General features: G+C 32.4%; 1 protein-coding gene across 1 annotated transcript in view; it reads right to left on the reverse strand.

The window, feature by feature from the left end:
• LOC136043668 (uncharacterized protein C18orf63-like) overlaps positions 1–23,893 on the reverse strand; it is a 54,028-nt gene that overhangs the window by 12,481 nt on the left and 17,654 nt on the right. Inside the window, exons 2-3 of the mRNA XM_065728563.1 lie at positions 22,780–22,954; positions 8,930–9,107 (exon numbers count right to left, since the gene is read on the reverse strand). Of these exons, the coding sequence (XP_065584635.1) occupies positions 8,930–9,107; positions 22,780–22,954 (353 nt within the window). The remainder of the gene's footprint in view (positions 1–8,929; positions 9,108–22,779; positions 22,955–23,893) is intronic.

Raw genomic sequence — 23,893 nt, forward strand, 5'->3', positions numbered from 1 at the left:
TGGAGAAGCTGGTGAGAAAAGCGAATCTTGCACTGGAAAGGCTAGAGGTCTTCACCTCAAGTCTACTGTGCGTAAATGTGCGCGACATTTTTAATGACGTTCTGCAGAGTTGGTACACCGCTAGATGTGTATGGACTCGTAACTTTATGTGGTAATCCAATACAGCAAGTTGATCGTCTTCGCTATTTTGGTTTTTATCTGGATTACCACCTGTCATGGAGATGTCACAGTGACACTATTTCATCAAAAATTGCCCGTGGCGTTGGCATACTTCGGCGTCTGCACCACTTTCTCAGACAGAGGATACTTCTTACTACATATTATTCGTCGGTTTATCCATATATCTCCTACGACTGCCTCCTATGGAGCAGCAACTTCTTATCCAACTATAGAAGAGTGCAAATTCTACAAAATAAAGCTGTTAGAACAATAGGTAGATATGTCTAGGATGTGCATGGCACCTGTGCTTGCTTTACGTCGCTGAAGCTCCTTAATGTCGATCAGATAAGAGATTACCAGGCTGCTGTATTTGTGTTTCAGTTTATGAATGGCCTAGCCCCGGATGTCTTTAAGAGTTTTTACCAAACAAATAGTGATCTGTATAATTATGGAACAAGGCATAGTAGTGATATCGTTGTGGATTTACGTCATGGTACAAGTTCTTCATTCTTAATCAAACAACTGGGTTCAAGTGTATGGAATGAATTATCAGTGAGCATTAGGGCGGCGGAACACGTACCTCAGTTTAAAAAGCAATTAAAAGATTATTTTTGGGGGGATAAATGTTGAATTTTACTATGGGTGGTAGGGTGATTAGGTGAAGAAGGTTGGGTTCGGGAGGTAAGGGTAGGGCTATGGAGGTAAGGGTGGGCTAGGGAGGTAAGGGTTGGCAGGAGGGTAAGGTCGGGTTGGGAGGAATGAAAGGGGGGAGAGTTGTGTATTAATGAGTAAGAGAGATTGGATTTGTTATTATAGGTAAGTAGATATGTGGACTTTCGCGCGAATAGAAAACCCTCATAGGTTTTCTTCAGTGCGAAAATGTTGTATTTTATTTATTTATTTGTGAATGTTGGATAAAAAAAACTTGAACTTGAAAACTTGAAATTTTATAGACACATCCTGAATGAATTATTCCCCCTTTCCCAAGAAAAAGTATGCTTGTAAACAATGGGCAATTGTATAAATTTCAACTCCTGTCTAAGAGGCTGTGGTGGAGGGGACTTAGTATCCCTGGAGGCATACGCATAGTCATTAGCGCTTCAGACTATTTCGAAATGTTAATAAATATTTCGGACAGGGGGCATTTAAATAAGACAAATTTGGGGAGGACTGGTAGGGCTCCAATCACTTTTGAGCATACCTCTGACCATGCTCTGAAGGATTCATTAATACTCTAGGCCGTCCCAGAGATATTGCCAATACGCCCTTGTGACAGTCAGCATACACACAGTGTGTTTTGATTTTATTCAGCATCCCTTTAAAATTTCCTTAACGTAGTCACACGTAAAATTAATCACAGTTGCAAGTAGCTGCATTCACAGTCGCAGTTTAAAGTAGTTGTAATCACAGTAGAGAGTAGTCACAGTCAAAAGTAGTTTCGTCAAAAGTAGTCACTGGCACAAGTAACATTAGTAGCCGAAATGGCAAGTAGTCACCGTCACAAGTAGTTGCTGTCACAAGTAACCTTAGTCGCAGTCAAAAACAGTCGTAGTAGAAGACACGAGTAGCTACAGTTTCAGTCAATTTTAGTTACAGTAAGTTCCCAGCTAAAACCCTTACCCGATCCCAAGATATTACAAATACGCCTTTTTTACACCCTGGATGCACATACTGTCTTTTGATTTAGGTATGCATTCCCAAAACCTTCACCTCAATACCTTTTAGCCTTTAAAGACGAACCCGGGCTAAAGCAATCTCTCTTTTTTATCGACATTTCCTACATGTAAAAAAAAGGACAAATTGCATTAATATATATTCCTTGCCCCAGAGACCGTGGTAACTTGGCATCCCAGGAGGTTTAAAGATACACCATTTAATTATTTTGAACAAAACTTTTTTTTATATTTCTATCAGCAGAAGATCAAAAAGGCTGGTTGTTCTCCAGTCACTGTTCAATATCCCCCTCAGCATGACAAGGAGATTTCAACTTTATACCCTCAGAGATTTATTAAATATTGCTGATATACCCTTTTGACAGCTATCATGCATATTGTGTGCTTCGGTTTTTTCCGACATTAAACACGACATTATCTAAAATTTTCACATTAATACCTTAATTAATACCCTAGTTTACCGAAAGTTTCACATTAATGGTCTAATAGTAATAATTTATTTTTAACCCAAGACCCAGAATTAAACCTTTCCCGTATTCCCAGCAATCCACCTTGTATAGCTTTAATAACTTACCATCCTTGGCCCAGGGGCTGTCTATCTTCCGTCAATCTATGTGCATGGATGGGGGTCCGGTCACCCTCCCATCACTTTTCAACATCTCACCAAGATTGATTTTAACAACCAAGAAACTTTCCTCCTCTTGGGAAATCATACTCTCCTTATACTAGGGGAACAAAATGACTGAGGATCGATTAGTGAGATCACTGGAGGCGAGTGGAGTTCGCCCAAAATGACGTAGACTTTGTCTGCTGACCACGTCTTTAGTTAGGGTTTTCCCCAGGTAAACACTCCGATAATGGTGGCTACAACCTTTTGCAGTGGGTGGAGCTCACCCCAGGAATCTCAATATCTAGCTTAATCTAGCTCTAATTAGATTCCAGGCTTAGGGTCGGTTGGGCTAGCAACCCTCCACCTGAAAATAAGCGCTACGAATAGTGACAAACTAGCCTCAGATTTAAACTTACTTTTAAGATCTCGACCTTCGCGCGTCAACGGACATTCTGCTGACGACCTCTGAAAGACTGACAAATTAAATCTTCCGGACCAAAGGCGACTCCCAATAGCCACCTGGAATGTTTTGACTCTGATTGCACCTGCACCGAAGAACCTACTTTCAGAAGAGCTTTCCAAGAATAAAGTGTCAATTACTGGTATCACAGAAACCCGTCTTACCGGAAGCGGAGAAGAACAAATAGGCAATAATCACTTGTTGCTCCGGTCAGGAGAGAGCAAGAGAACAAACGGCCTTGGTCTCACGATAAATAGGCCCACAAAAAAGGCTTTACTCTTGCACGAGGCCGTAATAGTGAAGACTAATGAAAACCCACTTTGGACATAAGCATGATAAGATGAACATCATCGTATGCTATGCTCCAACCAAAGATTCCAAAGAAACAACCAAGGAAAAGTTCTACTCAGCTCTGACCAAATATCTCACGACAGTGTCTCCTCACTATATAACTGTTCTTCTCGGTAACTTAAACGCCACAGTGCGTGATGATATGGGTGTTTGGCGTTGCACAATTGGTCCTGTGTGTCCTGACCCACTTAATGATAATGGCCATCATTGAAAAACTGCAGGACTTACAGATCAGCAGAGGTCGAGAATGCAAATCACAGGCTTGTGTGCGCTGAAGTTCAGCTTCACCTCCAAGCACAACGAACAGAAAGAAGGCCAGTCACTGTAGATATTGGAAAATTTAAGGAGCCAGATACTCGCCTGTAGTACAGTACTGGGTTATCGAATCGCTTCGAACTCCATAGGACACTTAGTACTAGCGAAAGTGCTTGGGAGTATTTTAAATCGCAGACGACCGAAGCAGCACAACTGGTGCTTAGCAATAGAGGTTTTCCAAAGAAATTGCGGCTAACTAGTGAAGCACTGTATGTCATAGAGCAAAGACGAAGGACAAGACTCCTTGGGGACATGGCCACTCATCGGAGGCTTAATAGAAGGCGGAACAGACTCATTCACCGGGACCGAACTCAGTTCGTTGCAAGGAAAGCTGAAGAAATTGAACTAGCTGCAAAAAAAAAGACATGGGTTGCCTATTCAAAGATCTCCGAGATCTAACAGAATGTAAAACTTCCATTTTGGGACCTGTCCTATGCAAGGATGGGACACTTCTTTTTGACGAAGGTTCCAGTCTTGAGTAGTGAAGGGGCCACTTCTGTCCGCTCCGAAATAATGCCACCCCGTCTGTCCCTCCCAATGTTAGTCTCGCCCATTCTAGCAGTCAAAGAAATGAATACAATTTTCCCCCAGAAAAGCCATTCAGCCCCTGAGAAATCGAAAATGCAATTAAAAAGTCCAAGAATAATAAAGCTGCTGGCATCTATGGCTTAAGCTCCGAACTACTGAAATATGCAGACCCTACAATGCTTTTGTTCCTCCACACTCTGTTCTGCATAATCTGGCAAACTGAGGTAATCCCCGAAAACTGGCGGAAGGATGTTACTAAACCCCTATGGAAGAGGAAAGGCTCTATAAGTGACTGCTCAAATTACCCTGGAATAAATCTGATGTCAGGTCCTGGCAAAATTTCAATGGTCCTGCTGAATCGATTTCGGAATGTCATTCGTAAAATTCGGTGACTGGAGCAAGCTGCATTTATGTCAGGCAGTTCAACCATCGAACAGATTGTCAAGATTTGACAAATAATAAAAAAAAAGCTACGGAATTCCGACGTAAAGCTTTTCTTACCTTTGTTGACTTCCGTACTGCATTCGACTCAGTGAACCGAGAAGCTTTTTGGTGGATTGTAGAATCGACTGGCCTCCCTAAGAAATACTGCAGACTCTTCAAAGCTCTACACCATGATACAGAGAGCAGTGGTCAAATCAACGGCCGGCACAGCCGATTCTTCCAAATCACAACAGTAGTACGTCAAGGATGTGCAGTGGCCCTAGAGCTCTTTAATGCCATCATGGACCACATCATGACAGAAGCAACTTCCCGTCTCAGTTTTTGGCTCAAGTTTGGGGATCGCGTCATCTCAGATGCTGACTTTGCAGATGACCTTGCCATCCTAGCGGACTCCATGGATCAGTTACTGGAAGCACTTCGGAATTTACAAGAAGAGGCCATAAATATGAGACTGCAGATAAACTGGGATAAAACGAAAAGTATGGCCAAAGGCCCGTCTCCTTCTATTGTTAACTCTCCAGTTTTGTCTCGACAGAATAACTAGCATTGAAGGATGACGAGCAAGGATATTCAATATGTCTTCTGCCATGGGTAGGCTGAACCGTCATCTTTGGCGAAAACCGAACATCAGTCGTTCAACTACACGGGGGATTTTCAACGCCCTTGTCGGTCCTGTCATGCTTTACGGAGCTCAAACATGGCATACATCAACCGCAACATTAAAGGCAATCAATGTATCCAGACGAAGAGCCTGAGAAGAATCGAAGGTCTAAGGTGGTTTGATTTCATGAGAAATGAGAAGCTACTGCAGCTCACCAGGCAGTCTTCGTGTTCTATCCAAGCAGCTGAGCGTACCTTATGATGGTTCGCACACCTATTTTGAATGCCCGTGCACTTACCCGCAAAGATGATCTTTGACTTTGACCCTACGAAAGCTAGTTCAAAGCGGTCCCGCGGCAGACCGAAGAAACGATGGTCAGACAGCCTGTCCGAGTTCCTGACGATGACAAACATCAGACCAAATGAAGCACAAACCGTCGCACCGCACCTAAGTGGATGGAGGATGCAGACGTCACTCTCTACACTGAGCAGCACCCGTTAGGAGTCCTAAGTAAGTAAGTCTAAAGTCTTGGGAAACTCTCTGCGTGATTTTCGGTTTTCACCAAAGATGACGGTTCAGCCTACCCATGGCAGAAGACACTTTGGACATCCTTGCTTGCGTCTCGGGGAGATGCGATCCATCTGAGGAAATTGTAAAGCCCAGGTAGGTAAACCTTTGGACAACTTCAATGCTAGTTATTCTGTCGAGACCAATTGGAGAGCATGTTATCCGCAGAATTATAGCTAGTGGACCTTTTAACAATGATGAACCAAATCTTTAATCGGAAACTATGCTCAAAATCAATCATCCCCGGCTATCTCAAAACTTTGATCGGACGTTTTAGGAAAAAATGGGGTGTGAGAGGGGGGCTGGTTGCCCTTCAATATTTTTTGTCATTCAAAAAGAGGATAAGAGCTTTTAATTTTCGTTCAAAAGAGCCCTCCATAGAAACAAGCCGGAAAAAAAATTAACACACATCTGAGATCTTTTTTCTGACAAAAACAAACAAAATTGCGCATTTTTGTAGATAGGAATTTGACATCTCTGTGGCAGGATTCCCAGATATGCTGAATTTGATAATGTGATTTTCATTAAGATCGCTTAAATTTTTGAGGGAGTTTCCTTTCTTTTACGAAAATATGGCAAAATTTCTCAAGCTCATAGCTTTTGAAGCATATGAGCATGAAGCATGCTTTTGAAGCATGATGCATATGCGCTTTTGAAAAGCTTTTTAATGAACATTTCTGGAATCAGCCTAAAAAGCCAATTCTTTTGATGTATCTATTGTTATTCAAATTCCATTTTACAATTTCGGTTACTATTGGATCGATGTGTTCCTTGCTTATGGTTTTTGCTACGAACCGTTTGATGTGCGTGAACAGCTTTATAGAAAACTCAAGATATCAAATACCTCGCAACAGCGCAGTGGATGCAAACCTGTCTCTAAATTAGAGGCATGTAGGTTCAATTCCTTCATGTCAAAAGAAAATACGTTCAAAATAATACCGGTTTATAATTCTTTAGGTATTTTTCTTATGTAATTAAAGCACAAGTTTTTTGAACTGATTCAAGTTAATATCTCAGGTATGAATTAGGGTATTAAGACGAATCAATCTACCTTAGTTCAGCCCTAGTAATGCATGGACGGATGATAGATAGACTTATCTATTAACAAATGAACTGACATCATTTGTATACAATCGTAAAAAGGCCTTATGCTAGATTTTCCTCTCACTCACTCGGACTATCTGTCTTGGTTTTCTCTACGATTAGCCATGGCTTGATTTGAAAGCATTCTATATTAAATCGCTCTCTCTCTCTCTCTTCTCGTCGGACTTGAATGAGTATCTTTTTGTGCTCAATTATGTATGGTTTAAAAGTTCTATGATTTTTTTTAATAATTTGACAATGAAGGTCTTAAGTTCTAGTTCTTTTTGGAAAAGGGGTCTCTTGCCCAAAAAAGTTTAGAAATTCCTGATTTAGAAGATAGGGAACTGCTGCATAATGTGCAGGACTCTTTCCTGGAGTGCCCTTAGAACTCATTTATTTTAATCACTTGTAACACAAAATGTAGGAGTTCAAACGCGGAGATTCTGAACGTAAGAACGTAATAGCACGTTCCTTTATTTCAAAAATGTCACACGTCTAAATTTTTAAGATTTTACTTAAAATTTAATAAGGGTAATTAGGGTCCGGGTTTACATTCTTGGACTAAGAAAATGAGAAAAAACTTTTGAAGAGTTGATTAGCTACCAAACTAATTGTTAAGGACTCCTCAGCATAGGCATGGATTTTATCTAATGCAATCAAAAAATCATTTTTATCAAAAAGTCCTTTTTAATTTTTTGAGATTCAATTTTATTTTATTTTTTTATTACTCAATCTTTTTAATTCTTTATTCGTAAAGACTCCTTGGAAAAGGTATAGGTTTACTTAAAGTAGGCAATAGATTTCAATTTTATCAAAGTCTTAATTAATTTTAAGATTCAATTTTTATGTTTTTATTTTTCATTTGATTTTAGATTATGTTTTTTATTTTTAAAGACACCTCAGAATAGGCATACATTTTATTTAATGCAGCCAACAAATTAGCTTTCTATCAAACTCTTTTTTAATTCTAAATACTTTTTTTTATTTCTTATTTAACTTTAAATTTAATTTTGTGAATTGCAGCCAAGCCATTGGAAATAATTTCGAATATGCTTAAATTTTACGGTAGATGAGTCTTGTGCCTTACTCACAGGCAACATTTCTCTCGTCGAAATATTTTTTTTTTTTTACGTTTCCACCTTAAGGGGGAATTTCTCTACCTCCCTTGTCTTCAAACACATCCTAGTTAAAGTTAAATTCTTGTGTTAAGCTACACGCTACAGATTCAATACTTGTATCAAATTTCAAAAAGTTGTGTTTTGTTCAGTTGCGTAAGAAAAATTGCCATACAAATTGCAAAGAAAAATAAATTGACTAAATTGAAAAATTCAGTCAATTTTTGACTGCCTTTAAATTAGACGTTTCCTGTTTCAGTTCCTGAGCGTCGAAAAAGAGCTGATATATACAATAGAACATCCTAATTATTAAACCTGTCGATTATCCTTTCAAAGTCAATTTTTTCAGGCATTTTTTTTCTTGTAATTTTACAGGTACCTTTTCTTATGTAAACAATTAAAGTACACATTTTTCAAATTGATTCAATTTAATATCTCAGGTGCGAATTAGGGTATTAAGACAAATTTCACTAAGATTTACACATCTTTAAAATAACTCTAAGTTACAAATCTTATTCTTCTTGTCAGACTTGAATGAGTTTATCTTTTTGCGCTGAATGATGTACGGAAAGTTCTTTTTCTAAGGTAAAAAAAAAGTCATTGAACTTTGCGTGTGATGGCCTACGATTTTGACTGGACGACCATGTCAAAAACTCAATCAGTAACCATATCCTAATGAATATAAATTTAAATTTAATTGCAGGGTCATAGTGTAACTGAAAGGTGCGGTTTAATTGATTTTTCTTTAATTTTTAAATATAATTTATTTATATTTAACAACGATGATGTTTTACCTTGCGGAGACCCTAGGAACTACGGTTCAAACCTTCCTGTCGCAAACGGATAGTTTTCTATTGCTTATTGTGACTCCTCCCTGCAATAAGTTTTTATTCTTTGTTGCTGCTGCTTTTTTCGGGGAGGGAGTATATTTTATATTACATAACTATGCAATAGATGGGTAAAACATAAAAAACATAAATTAATAATATATAACAAATAGCTAAAATCTGAAAAATAACTTACGAAGGCAGAACGTGAACAGTTCCACCTAGTCGAACGGCTGAACTCGTAGAGGAAGCGATAACAGCGTTTTCATCATTCAGAAAATATTGAAGGATTTCTTGATCTAGTCCCAATTCAGAAATATCAAATGGAAAAACTTTAAGTCTGCCGGCCTTCAGCGTGAAACACACTTGTGAGGCTAAAAAAGAACCTAGTTAATTCAGCAGAATACAACAGCAAATATAGGCTAACCTACACCTTGTCATAGTCACATCTAAAAAGGTGCCACATCTGCCAAATTTCAAGCTTCACATGAAGGCTTAATATGGTTTCAAGAAGGTGGACACAGCCTCCAAGCGATCTCAGGAAACACCTTATCTGTCTAGGAACACCCATTTTAATAGAACTCGACCCTCCTTCTGCGGTATAAAGCTGTATTTAGTGGAATCTTCTTTCAGGAAATTTTCAGAAAATGCCAATTCGGTAATCTCAAATGCAAAAACTTTAACTTTGCCGGCCTTCAACGTGAAAAACGCTTGTGATGCAAAAAAAAAGAACCTATCCTATTCAACAGAGCACAAGGGTATTTAGAGACAATGTTGCACCTAGCCATGGTCACATCTAAGAAAGCTACGCAGGTGTCAGATTTCAACTTTCACTTAGAGGCTAAATATGGTCTCAAAAAAGTGGATAGAGCCTCCAAGCGGTCTAAAAAAAATTGACCCGTCTCGGAGCACCCATATTGATAGGAACAGATCCTCCTCTTGTAGAAAGCCGTACTTAACAGAGCCTCCTGTCGGGAGATTTTCTAAGAGAACTTCGGTGAATTACACCTACAATAAGATACAGTGGCCAGGATTTCAATACATCGCTTCGCAAAATCTACTGCCTTATGTCAAAATCTATTGTCTTTAAGAATCTTCGAAAAAAAAAATTTGAATCTTGAAAAGAAATCTTTGAAAAGCACTCAAAAGAACCCAAAAGGACATTGTAGCACCGAAAAATACCAATTGCTACCACCAAAAGAAAGGCTCGATACGCTGTTAGTGACTGTCTATCATAATTAACTCAATTCATCTACTTTCTTAAGGTTCACCTCTCCTACTTTCTCGCCTCCTCTGTTTTTTTACCCACGTTTTTAAGTCCTTCTCCCTCGAGGAATACCGTATTTGGTGTTGAATATAGCCAAGAAGCGGGCAATATTTCTTTTCTTTTGTTTACAAATTAAGGAAATCTATTTGTAATTGCATTAGTATACAGGGGCGTAATTTATTATGGGACACGGGGAGGGGGTAATTGCCACTTCCAGACCTCGGTCCCCCCCAGTTAAAACTTAATTTCTTCAAAAATCTTGTCAAAACTAAGATAAACGTGTAAAATATAAGCATCAACAGAAGCGGGTGAGTTTTGGTAAATATTTACCTTTATAGTACAACAAAATATCTGTATAGTACTTTTACAGTTCTATATAGTACTTTATGGTACTAAACGCTTATTTTTCAGTTTTTACTGTCATTTTCACTTGATTTGTGAAAATTGACTCCAACTTTGCCCCCCTCACCCCGGCTTTTGACAAAATTACGCCACTGTTAGTATGTTATATATTTGTTTTTATATCTGTTTTCAATTATATTATTCCGTCTTCTATTTGTTTTCTGATATTTATTTTCAATTGTATTAGTGTGCTTTCTATTTTCAAACGCTTGATTTTAATTGTATCAGTATATTTTATATCCATTTTCAAATATCTGTTTTCCATTGCATTAGTATGTTTCTATTTATTCCCAATTGTATTACTATGTTTCTTACATGTATATTGTATACATATCCGTCACTTTTTGAGTTATGCACTCATTCTCCATAAGCAGAGTATTCACGGACAAAGCAGACCAAGTACAGAAAAAATTTAATTGCAAGATACAGGTTTTCACATTCAAGTACTAAAACTGAATTTGTTACACAGGATTTTGACAATGTAAAACTGTTAATACCAATGTAATAAGATGTAATGAAAAAGTAATCGGATAACGACACTCATTGACTACTAAGGTCCCTGCGTCAGTCCTACAGTATGCTGCTATAGCCAGATTTGATCTCTGGGTCCCGTATTATAAAGCTAAGCTCGAACTTAACGCACCACAACAGGGCATGATAAGATGGAATAAGCTGTACTAAGAATTTAAAAATAAAGACAGAAAACAATAACGTCCAATAAGCTGTAATAAGAATTTACAAATAAAGACAGAAAACAATAAGATGTATTAAGGTGTAATAAGAATTTAAGAATTTGGAATAAAGACAGAAAACAATAAGGTGCACTAAGCTGTAGTAAGAATTTAAAAATAAAGACAGAAAACAATAAGGTACAAAAAGCTGTAAAAAGGATTTGAAAAAAAGACGGAAAGCAAGAGGGAGCAATAAGCTGTAATAAGAATTTAAAAACAAAAGACGGAAAGCAATAGGGTGAAATAAGCTGTAATAAGAATTTTAAAATAAAAACGGAAAGCAATAGGGAGCAATAAGCTGTAATAAGAATTTTAAAATAAAGACGGAAATCAATAGGGTGCAATAAGCTGTAATAAGAATTTTAGAATAAAGACAGGAAACAATAAGGTGCAATAAGCTGTAACAAGAATTTTAGAATAGAGACAGCTAAGAATGAGATCCAATCAGCTGTAATAAGAATTTTAAAATAAAGACGGAAAATAATAAAGAATAATAAGCTATAATAAGAATTCTAAAATAAAGACAGAAAACAATAGTGTGCAATAACCTGTAATAAGAATTTTAAAAGTAAGACAGAAAACAATACGGTGCAATAAGCTGTAAAAAGAATTTAAAAATAAAGACAGAAAACAATAGGGTGCAATAAGCTGTAATAAGAATTTTAAAATAAAGACAGAAAACAATAAAGTGCAATAAGCTGTAATAAGAATTTTAGAATAAAGACAGAGAACAATAAGGTGCAATAATCTGTAACAAGAATTTTAAAATAAAGACAGAAAACAATAAGGTGCAATAAGCTGTAATAAGAATTTTAAAACAAAGACAGAAAACAATAAGGTGCAATAAGCTGTAATAAGAATTTTAAAAGTAAGACGGAAAACAATAAGGTGCAATAAGCTGTAATAAGAATTTTAAAACAAAGACAGAAAACAATAAGGTGCAATAAGCTGTAATAAGAATTTCAAAACAAAAACAGAAAACAATAAGGTGGAATAAGCTGTAATAAGAATTTTAAAATAAAGACGGAAAACAATAAGGCGCAGTACGCTGTAACAAGAATTTTAAAATAGAGACAGATAAGAATGAGATCCAATCAGCTGTAATAAGAATTTTAAAATAAAGACGGAAAATAATAAAGAATAATAAGCTATAATAAGAATTCTAAAATAAAGACAGAAAACAATAGTATGCAATAACCTGTAATAAAAATTTTAAAATAAAGCAAGAAAACAATAAGGTGCAATAAGCTGTAATAAGAATTTTAGAATAAAGACAGGAAACAATAAGGTGCAATAAGCTGTAACAAGAATTTTAAAATAGAGACAGATAAGAATGAGATCCAATCAGCTGTAATAAGAATTTTAAAATAAAGACGGAAAATAATAAAGAATAATAAGCTATAATAAGAATTCTAAAATAAAGACAGAAAACAATAGTATGCAATAACCTGTAATAAAAATCTTAAAATAAAGCAAGAAAACAATAAGGTGCAATAAGCTGTAATAAGAATTTTAAAAGTAATACAGAAAACAATAAGGTGCAATAAGCTGTAAAAAGAATTTAAAAATAAAGACAGAAAACAATAGGGTGCAATAAGCTGTAATAAGAATTTTAAAACAAAGACCGAAAACAATAAGGTGCAATAAGATGTAATAAGAATTTTAAAACAAAGACAGAAAACAATAAGGTGCAATGAGCTGTAATAAGAATTTTAATACAAAGACAGAAAACAATAAGGTGCAATAAGCTGTAATAAGAATTTTAAAACAAAGACAGAAAACAATTAGGTGCAATGAGCTGTAATAAGAATTTTAAAATAAAGACGGAAAACAATAAGGCGCAGTAAGCAGTAACAAGAATTTTAAAATAGAGACAGATAAGAACGAGATCCAATCAGCTGTAATAAGAATTTTAAAATAAAGACGGAAAATAATAAAGAATAATAAGCTATAATAAGAATTCTAAAATAAAGACAGAAAACAATAGTATGCAATAACCTGTAATAAAAATTTTAAAATAAAGCAAGAAAACAATAAGGTGCAATAAGCTGTAATAAGAATTTTAAAAGTAATACAGAAAACAATAAGGTGCAATAAGCTGTAAAAAGAATTTAAAAATAAAGACAGAAAACAATAGGGTGCAATAAGCTGTAATAAGAATTTTAAAACAAAGACCGAAAACAATAAGGTGCAATAAGATGTAATAAGAATTTTAAAAGTGAGACAGAAAACAATAAGGTGCAATAAGCTGTAATAAGAATTTTAAAACAAAGACAGAAAACAATAAGGTGCAATAAGCTGTAATAAGAATTGTAAAACAAAGACAGAAAACAATAAGGTGGAATAAGCTGTAATAAGAATTTTAAAATGAAGACGGAAAACAATAAGGCGCAGTACGCTGTAACAAGAATTTTAAAATAGAGACAGATAAGAATGAGATCCAATCAGAAGTAATAAGAATTTTAAAATAAAGACGGAAAATAATAAAGAATAATGAGCTATAATAAGAATTCTAAAATAAAGACAGAAAACAATAGTATGCAATAACCTGTAATAAAAATTTTAAAATAAAGCAAGAAAACAATAAGGTGCAATAAGCTGTAATAAGAATTTTAGAATAAAGACAGGAAACAATAAGGTGCAATAAGCTGTAACAAGAATTTTAAAATAGAGACAGATAAGAATGAGATCCAATCAGCTGTAATAAGAATTTTAAAATAAAGACGGAAAATAATAAAGAATAATAAGCTATAATATGAATTCTAAAATAAAGACAGAAAACAATAGTATGCAATAACCTGTAATAAAAATCTTAAAATAAAGCAAGAAAACAATAAGGTGCATTAAGCTGTAATAAGAATTTTAAAAGTAATACAGAAAACAATAAGGTGCAATAAGCTGTAAAAAGAATTTAAAAATAAAGACAGAAAACAATAGGGTGCAATAAGCTGTAATAAGAATTTTAAAACAAAGACCGAAAACAATAAGGTGCAATAAGATGTAATAAGAATTTTAAAACAAAGACAGATAACAATAAGGTGCAATGAGCTGTAATAAGAATTTTAATACAAAGACAGAAAACAATAAGGTGCAATAAGCTGTAATAAGAATTTTAAAACAAAGACAGAAAACAATTAGGTGCAATGAGCTGTAATAAGAATTTTAAAATAAAGACGTAAAACAATAAGGCGCAGTAAGCAGTAACAAGAATTTTAAAATAGAGACAGATAAGAACGAGATCCAATCAGCTGTAATAAGAATTTTAAAATAAAGACGGAAAATAATAAAGAATAATAAGCTATAATAAGAATTCTAAAATAAAGACAGAAAACAATAGTATGCAATAACCTGTAATAAAAATTTTAAAATAAAGCAAGAAAACAATAAGGTGCAATAAGCTGTAAAAAAGAATTTAAAAATAAAGACAGAAAACAATAGGGTGCAATAAGCTGTAATAAGAATTTTAAAACAAAGACCGAAAACAATAAGGTGCAATAAGATGTAATAAGAATTTTAAAACAAAGACAGAAAACAATAAGGTGCAATAAGCTGTAATAAGAATTTTAAAAGTAAGACAGAAAACCAGAAGGTGCAATAAGCTGTAATAAGAATTTTAAAACAAAGACAGAAAACAATAAGGTGCAATAAGCTGTAATAAGAATTTTAAAACAAAGACAGAAAACAATAAGGTGCAATAAGCTGTAATAAGAATTTTGAAATAAAGACGGAAAACAATAAGGCGCAGTAAGCAGTAACAAGAATTTTAAAATAGAGACAGATAAGAATGAGATCCAATCAGCTGTAATAAGAATTTTAAAATAAAGACGGAAAATAATAAAGAATAATAAGCTATAATAAAAATTCTAAAATAAAGAAAGAAAACAATAGTGTGCAATAACCTGTAATAAAAATTTTAAAATAAAGCCAGAAAACAATATGGTGCAATAAGCTGTAATAAGAATTTTAGAAGTAAGACAGAAAACAATAAGGTGCAATAAGCTGTAATAAGGATTTTAAAACAAAGACAAAAAACAATAAGGTGCAATAAGCTGTAATAAGAATTTTAAAACAAAGACAGAAAACAATAAGGTGCAATAAGCTGTAATAAGAATTTCAAAATAAAGACGGGAAACAATAAGGCGCAGTAAGCTGTAACAAGAATTTTAAAATAGAGACGGATAAGAATGAGATCCAATCAGCTGTAATAAGAATTTTAAAATAAAGACGAAAAATAATAAAGAATAATAAGCTATGATAAGAATTCTAAAATAAAGACAGAAAACAATAGTGTGCAATAACCTGTAATAAAAATTTTAAAATAAAGCCAGAAAACAATAAGGTGCAATAAGCTGTAATAAGAATTTTAAAAGTAATACAGAAAACAATAAGGTGCAATAAGCTGTAAAAAGAATTTAAAAATAAAGACAGAAAACAATAGGGTGCAATAAGCGGTAATAAGAATTTTAAAACAAAGACCGAAAACAATAAGGTGCAATAAGATGTGATAAGAATTTTAAAACAAAGACAGAAAACAATAAGGTGCAATAAGCTGTGATAAGAATTTTAAACGTAAGACAGAAAACAATAGGGTGCAATAAGCTGTAATAAGAATTTTAAAACTAAGACAGAAAACAATACGGTGCAATAAGATGTAATAAGAATTTTAAAACAAAGACAGAAAACAATAAGGTGCAATAAGCTGTAATAATAATTTTAAACGTAAGACAGAAAACAATACGGTGCAATAAGCTGTAATAAGAATTTTAAAATAAAGACCGAAAACAATAAGGTGCAATAAGCTGTAATAAGAATTTAAAAAGTAATACAGAAAACAATAAGGTGCAATTAGCTGTAAAAAGAATTTAAAAATAAAGACAGAAAACAATAGGGTGCAATAAGCTGTAATAAGAATTTTAAAACAAAGACCGAAAACACTAAGGTGCAATAAGATGTAATAAGAATTTTAAAACAAAGACAGAAAACAATAAGGTGCAATAAGCTGTAATAAGAATTGTAAAACAAAGACAGAAAACAATAAGGTGGAATAAGCTGTAATAAGAATTTTAAAATAAAGACGGAAAACAATAAGGCGCAGTACGCTGTAACAAGAATTTTAAAATAGAGACAGATAAGAATGAGATCCAATCAGCTGTAATAAGAATTTTAAAATAAAGACGGAAAATAATAAAGAATAATAAGCTATAATAAGAATTCTAAAATAAAGACAGAAAACAATAGTATGCAATAACCTGTAATAAAAATTTTAAAATAAAGCAAGAAAACAATAAGGTGCAATAAGCTGTAATAAGAATTTTAGAATAAAGACAGGAAACAATAAGGTGCAATAAGCTGTAACAAGAATTTTAAAATAGAGACAGATAAGAATGAGATCCAATCAGCTGTAATAAATTTTAAAATAAAGACGGAAAATAATAAAGAATAATAAGCTATAATATGAATTCTAAAATAAAGACAGAAAACAATAGTATGCAATAACCTGTAATAAAAATCTTAAAATAAAGCAAGAAAACAATAAGGTGCAATAAGCTGTAATAAGAATTTTAAAAGTAATACAGAAAACAATAAGGTGCAATAAGCTGTAAAAAGAATTTAAAAATAAAGACAGAAAACAATAGGGTGCAATAAGCTGTAATAAGAATTTTAAAACAAAGACCGAAAAAAATAAGGTGCAATAAGATGTAATAAGAATTTTAAAACAAAGACAGATAACAATAAGGTGCAATGAGCTGTAATAAGAATTTTAATACAAAGACAGAAAACAATAAGGTGCAATAAGCTGTAATAAGAATTTTAAAACAAAGACAGAAAACAATTAGGTGCAATGAGCTGTAATAAGAATTTTAAAATAAAGACGTAAAAGAATAAGGCGCAGTAAGCAGTAACAAGAATTTTAAAATAGAGACAGATAAGAACGAGATCCAATCAGCTGTAATAAGAATTTTAAAATAAAGACGGAAAATAATAAAGAATAATAAGCTATAATAAGAATTCTAAAATAAAGACAGAAAACAATAGTATGCAATAACCTGTAATAAAAATTTTAAAATAAAGCAAGAAAACAATAAGGTGCAATAAGCTGTAAAAAGAATTTAAAAATAAAGACAGAAAACAATAGGGTGCAATAAGCTGTAATAAGAATTTTAAAACAAAGACCGAAAACAATAAGGTGCAATAAGATGTAATAAGAATTTTAAAACAAAGACAGAAAACAATAAGGTGCAATAAGCTGTAATAAGAATTTTAAAAGTAAGACAGAAAACCAGAAGGTGCAATAAGCTGTAATAAGAATTTTAAAACAAAGACAGAAAACAATAAGGTGCAATAAGCTGTAATAAGAATTTTAAAACAAAGACAGAAAACAATAAGGTGCAATAAGCTGTAATAAGAATTTTGAAATAAAGACGGAAAACAATAAGGCGCAGTAAGCAGTAACAAGAATTTTAAAATAGAGACAGATAAGAATGAGATCCAATCAGCTGTAATAAGAATTTTAAAATAAAGACGGAAAATAATAAAGAATAATAAGCTATAATAAAAATTCTAAAATAAAGACAGAAAACAATAGTGTGCAATAACCTGTAATAAAAATTTTAAAATAAAGCCAGAAAACAATATGGTGCAATAAGCTGTAATAAGAATTTTAGAAGTAAGACAGAAAACAATAAGGTGCAATAAGCTGTAATAAGGATTTTAAAACAAAGACAGAAAACAATAAGGTGCAATAAGCTGTAATAAGAATTTTAAAACAAAGACAGAAAACAATAAGGTGCAATAAGCTGTAATAAGAATTTCAAAATAAAGACGGGAAACAATAAGGCGCAGTAAGCTGTAACAAGAATTTTAAAATAGAGACGGATAAGAATGAGATCCAATCAGCTGTAATAAGAATTTTAAAATAAAGACGAAAAATAATAAAGAATAATAAGCTATGATAAGAATTCTAAAATAAAGACAGAAAACAATAGTGTACAATAACCTGTAATAAAAATTTTAAAATAAAGCCAGAAAACAATAAGGTGCAATAAGCTGTAATAAGAATTTTAAAAGTAATACAGAAAACAATAAGGTGCAATAAGCTGTAAAAAGAATTTAAAAATAAAGACAGAAAACAATAGGGTGCAATAAGCTGTAATAAGAATTTTAAAACAAAGACCGAAAACAATAAGGTGCAATAAGATGTGATAAGAATTTTAAAACAAAGACAGAAAACAATAAGGTGCAATAAGCTGTGATAAGAATTTTAAACGTAAGACAGAAAACAATAGGGTGCAATAAGCTGTAATAAGAATTTTAAAAGTAAGACAGAAAACAATACGGTGCAATAAGATGTAATAAGAATTTTAAAACAAAGACAGAAAACAATAAGGTGCAATAAGCTGTAATAATAATTTTAAACGTAAGACAGAAAACAATACGGTGCAATAAGCTGTAATAAGAATTTTAAAATAAAGACCGAAAACAATAAGGTGCAATAAGCTGTAATAAGAATTTAAAAAGTAATACAGAAAACAATAAGGTGCAATTAGCTGTAAAAAGAATTTAAAAATAAAGACAGAAAACAATAGGGTGCAATAAGCTGTGATAAGAATTTTAAAACAAAGACCGAAAACACTAAGGTGCAATAAGATGTAATAAGAATTTTAAAACAAAGACAGAAAACAATAAGGTGCAATAAGCTGTAATAAGAATTTTAAACGTAAGACAGAAAACAATAGGGTGCAATAAGCTGTAATAAGAATTTTAAAATTAAGACAGAAAACAATACGGTGCAATAAGATGTAATAAGAATTTTAAAACAAAGACAGAAAACAATAAGGTGCAATAAGCTGTAATAAGAATTTTAAACGTAAGACAGAAAACAATAAGGTGCAATAAGCTGTAATAAGAATTTTAAAACAAAGACCGAAAACAATAAGGTGCAATAAGATGTAATAAGAATTTTAAAACAAAGACAGAAAACAACAAGGTGCAATAAGCTGTAATAAGAATTTTAAACGTAAGACAGAAAACAATACGGTGCAATAAGCTGTAAAAAGAATTTAAAAATAAATACAGAAAACAATAGGGTGCAATAAGCTGTAATAAGAATTTTAAAACAAAGACCGAAACAATAAGGTGCAATAAGATGTAATAAGAATTTTAAAACAAAGACAGAAAACAATAAGGTGCAATAAGCTATAATAAGAATTTTAAACGTAAGACAAAAAACAATACGGTGCAATAAGCTGTAAAAAGAATTTAAAAATAAAGACAGAAAACAATAGGGTGCAATAAGCTGTAATAAGAATTTTAAAAGTAAGACAGAAAACAATACGGTGCAATAAGATGTAATAAGAATTTTAAAACAAAGACAGAAAAAAATAAGGTGCAATAAGCTGGAATAAGAATTTTAAAGGTAAGACAGAAAACAATACGGTGCAATAAGCTGTAAAAAGAATTTAAAAATAAAGACAGAAAACAATAAGGTACAAAAAGCTGTAAAAAGGATTTGAAAAAAGACGGAAAGCAAGAGGGAGCAATAAGCTCTAATAAGAATTTAAAAATAAAGACGGAAAGCAATAGGGTGCAATAAGTTGTAATAAGAATTTTAAAACAAAGACAGTAAACAATAAGGTGCAATAAGCTGTAATAAGAATTTTAAAATAAAAAAGGAAAGCAATAGGGAGCAATAAGCTGTAATAAGAATTTTAAAATAAAGACGGAAAGCAATAGGGTGCAATAAGCTGTAATAAGAATTTTAGAATAAAGACAGGAAACAATAAGGTGCAATAAGCTGTAACAAGAATTTTAGAATAGAGACAGCTAAGAATGAGATCCAATCAGCTGTAATTAGAATTTTAAAATAAAGACGGAAAATAATAAAGAATAATAAGCTATAATAAGAATTCTAAAATAAAGACAGAAAACAATAGTGTGCAATAACCTGTAATAAGAATTTTAAAAGTAAGAGAGAAAACAATACGGTGCAATAAGCTGTAAAAAGAAATTAAAAATAAAGACAGAAAACAATAGGGTGCAATAAGCTGTAATAAGAATTTTAAAATAAAGACAGAAAACAATAAAGTGCAATAAGCTGTAATAAGATTTTTAGAATAAAGACAGAGAACAATAAGGTGCAATAAGCTGTAACAAGAATTTTAAAATAAAGACAGAAAACAATAAGGTGCAATAAGCTGTAATAAGAATTTTAAAACAAAGACAGAAAACAATAAGGTGCAATAAGCTGTAATAAGAATTTTAAAAGTAAGACAGAAAACAATAAGGTGCAATAAGCTGTAATAAGAATTTTAAAAGTAAGACAGAAAACAATACGGTGCAATAAGCTGTAAAAAGAATTTAAAAATAAAGACAGAAAACAATAGGGTGCAATAAGCTGTAATAAGAATTTTAAAATAAAGACAGAAAACAATAAGGTGCAATAAGCTGTAATAAGAATTTTAAAATAAAGACAGAAAACAATAAGGTGCAATAAGCTGTAATAAGAATTTTAAAATAAAGACGGAAAGCAATAGGGTGCAATAAGCTGTAATAAGAATTTTAAAACAAAGACAGAAAACAATAAGGCGCAGTAAGCTGTAACAAGAATTTTAAAATAGAGACAGATAAGAATGAGATCCAATCAGCTGTAATAAGAATTTTAAAATAAAGACGGAAAATAATAAAGAATAATAAGCTATAATAAGAATTCTAAAATAAAGACAGAAAACAATGGTGTGCAATAAGCTATAATAAGAATTTTAAAATAAAACCAGAAAACAATAAGGTGCAATAAGCTGTAATAAGAATTTTAAAATAAAGACAGAAAACAATAAGGTGCAATAAGCTGTAACAAGAATTTTAAAATAGAGACAGATAAGAAAGGAATAAGAAGCTATAATAAGAATTCTAAAATAAAGACAGAAACCGATAGTGTGCAATAAGCTGTAATAAGAGTTTTAAAATAAAGCCAGAAAACAATAAGGTGCAATAAGCTGTAATAAGAATTTAAAAATAAAGACAGAAAACAACAGGGTGCAATAAGCTGTAATAACAATTTTAAAATAAAGACAGAAAACAATAAGGTGCAATAAGTTGTATTAAGAATTTTAGAATAAAGACAGATAACAACAAGGTGCAATAAGCTTTTTTTAAATTTTTAAATTTTAATTTTAAATTTGTTTTTAATTTTAAAATAGAGACAGATAAGAATAAGGTCCAATCAGCTGTAATAAGAATTTTTAAATAAAGACAGAAAACAATAAGGTGCAATAAGCTGTAATAAGAATTTTAAAATAGAGACAGATAAGAATAAGGTCCAATCAGCTGTAATAAGAATTTTAAAATAAAGACAGAAAACAATGCGATACAATAACCTGTAATAAGAATTTTAAAGTAAAGGCGGAGAAACAAAAATAAAATTGAGTGAACCCTATCCACTGTTGGAATTATTTTTAGCGTTTTTATTTGGTTTGATTTATTCTATTTTATTTAGTTTTTTATTTTAGTATTTTTATTTCATTTATTATTTTATTTAATATTTTGAATGTAAATATTTATTTATTTTTAGAGCTATTTAGCCAATTCTGACTTGTTACATACATTCTTAAAACAGAACGAAGGTCATGGACTGTAAGATTATACAAATACGTTGTATGATTACACAAATGAAATGAATAAAAGCATACAGCTGAAACAAAAATTTACTATGAAAAGTTTGAAAACATCCAAATAAAAGCTGAGGACAATAAACAATTACAATCCAGGTTGATATGGCTTATTATTGAAATAAAATGGGATGAAGTAAATTTCAACCAATCCAACCATACGTAGTAACATCTAATGGGAGGGGGGCATTTACCCCGGCCTCAGATTTTCAAAAAATGCATTTTTGCGCGTTCCATTTAAAAATACTTTATATTTGGTGCTTACTTGAAAAAATTGCCCCCTCCCCCTTAGATTACGAATAATACAGCCACCGCCCTACATTCTCTTGAACTGATATCACTGGCCATAGGCTTACAAAGTCAAATGACTAAATTCATATCCTTCACCTTAAAGTCCCAATTTTTATGACCAATAGCATATGTCATACCATTTTGATACGAAATATTACACATTTTTGATATAATATAAGAACCACGCCAATATAAACACCACAAAAGCAGGAAAGTTTCGTTTGACGTTGTAATGAAAAAAAAAAACAACAAAAAACAATTCCAAATCATTTCGAGAAATTACTGAAACACTTCAGCCAATCCAAAAAGCAGCACTTACTTATTGAATAAACTTCACCCTTTGTCGGGGTTCCAGTATCTTAAAATTATAAGAAGATAGATTTCATCTAGTTTAATATTAAGATCGCATGGCCAGGCCCTTAAATAGTGAGTTAGGACTATGGGACCTGTTCCCCTAAAATGACGACATTTTCACGAGATTCCCTACAATTTCACATATTTTATATATCATTCGCCTCTTTTTAGAATATTTTCCTACTTCTGTTTACTAATTTTATGTTGAGGTTATGGTTGGTTGAAAACAAACTTCAGGGCTCCCCGTAAACCAAACTATGGTTACGAAATAGAAAATAGGGAAAATTGAGGTTTTACGGTGGAGCAAACTTTTAAAATAGAAAGGTTTAATGTTTACCTGCAACTAGCAAACCCATTTCAATAGCAGGAATAGCTCCATTATTTCTTAAAACATCTCCACCCTGCAATAGCCATTTAGAAATCTTGTTCCATTTCAAACATAGAGACGCTTCCAATGAGAAACTCAAGCATAATTGCAGGACTTTCAGAGTAGCAACTTCTTTCTTAAGAAGCTAAAAGAAACAAAGAAAAGGATTTAACATAGTTGAAACTTACCAAAACCTAAAAATTTGTGCAAAGCCTGAAATTTACCTTGGGATATGAAATAATAACTCTTTGATAACATACATTTTTTACAGTATTATTTATTATAAGTTGATTGACATAGTGCATGTATATTGACTTTTTAATACAATCTAATAATTGAGAAAATTATTTGCGTAATTGTTTACGGTTAATTCCAAGGGGTAGCCAACTTTCGGAAACCATATACACCAGGCAGCACGTGCAAAGCGTGGCGAAACTGTATCAAGCGTTGTTTGGACTGTGACAAGCGTGATAGAACTGTACGGCAACCATGGCACTCAAAGATGTACAAAAGATAAGGGAAAGTGTGCAGCCCCTCGCTAAATAAGATTATTCTTGTCTACAGCTATTGCACGGTGATTTTTCAGAACTTTTCTTTCAAACTTTAGTGCCTCTGCATTATCGGAAATGACAGAAAATGAGCAGGACTTCATAGCAATCCCTCCACATCCACAAACTTAGAAATACTAGGACAAACTGGTGAGAGATTGAAAAAGTCTGATTTTAAAATATAACGTAGCTGTTAAGAAAAACCTTTTAATGTAACTTTTTGCGCAGTTCTCGCATTTCTTTGTGTCTATAGTCTTTGAACCAATCCTTGAAGTTTTTATTTTTGAAGTTTTTCTTCAAGCTGTTGGTAACCAAACTGATGGTAATTGTCAGATTACGACTGGCCTTTATTGCAAATCTTCCGCACACAAAAAAATATACTAATCCAAAACTTTTGGGCCATGAGAAATTTTTTTAATGTAACTTTTTATGTAAAATTTTCATACTTTTAGCACCTACATGTTCTTTAGATTTACATAAATTATAGATTACACAATTATTAGATTACATAATTAGCTTACATAATATAAGATTAC

This window comes from Artemia franciscana, unplaced genomic scaffold (assembly GCF_032884065.1).
Source record: "Artemia franciscana unplaced genomic scaffold, ASM3288406v1 Scaffold_805, whole genome shotgun sequence".
Classification (NCBI taxonomy): domain Eukaryota; kingdom Metazoa; phylum Arthropoda; class Branchiopoda; order Anostraca; family Artemiidae; genus Artemia; species Artemia franciscana.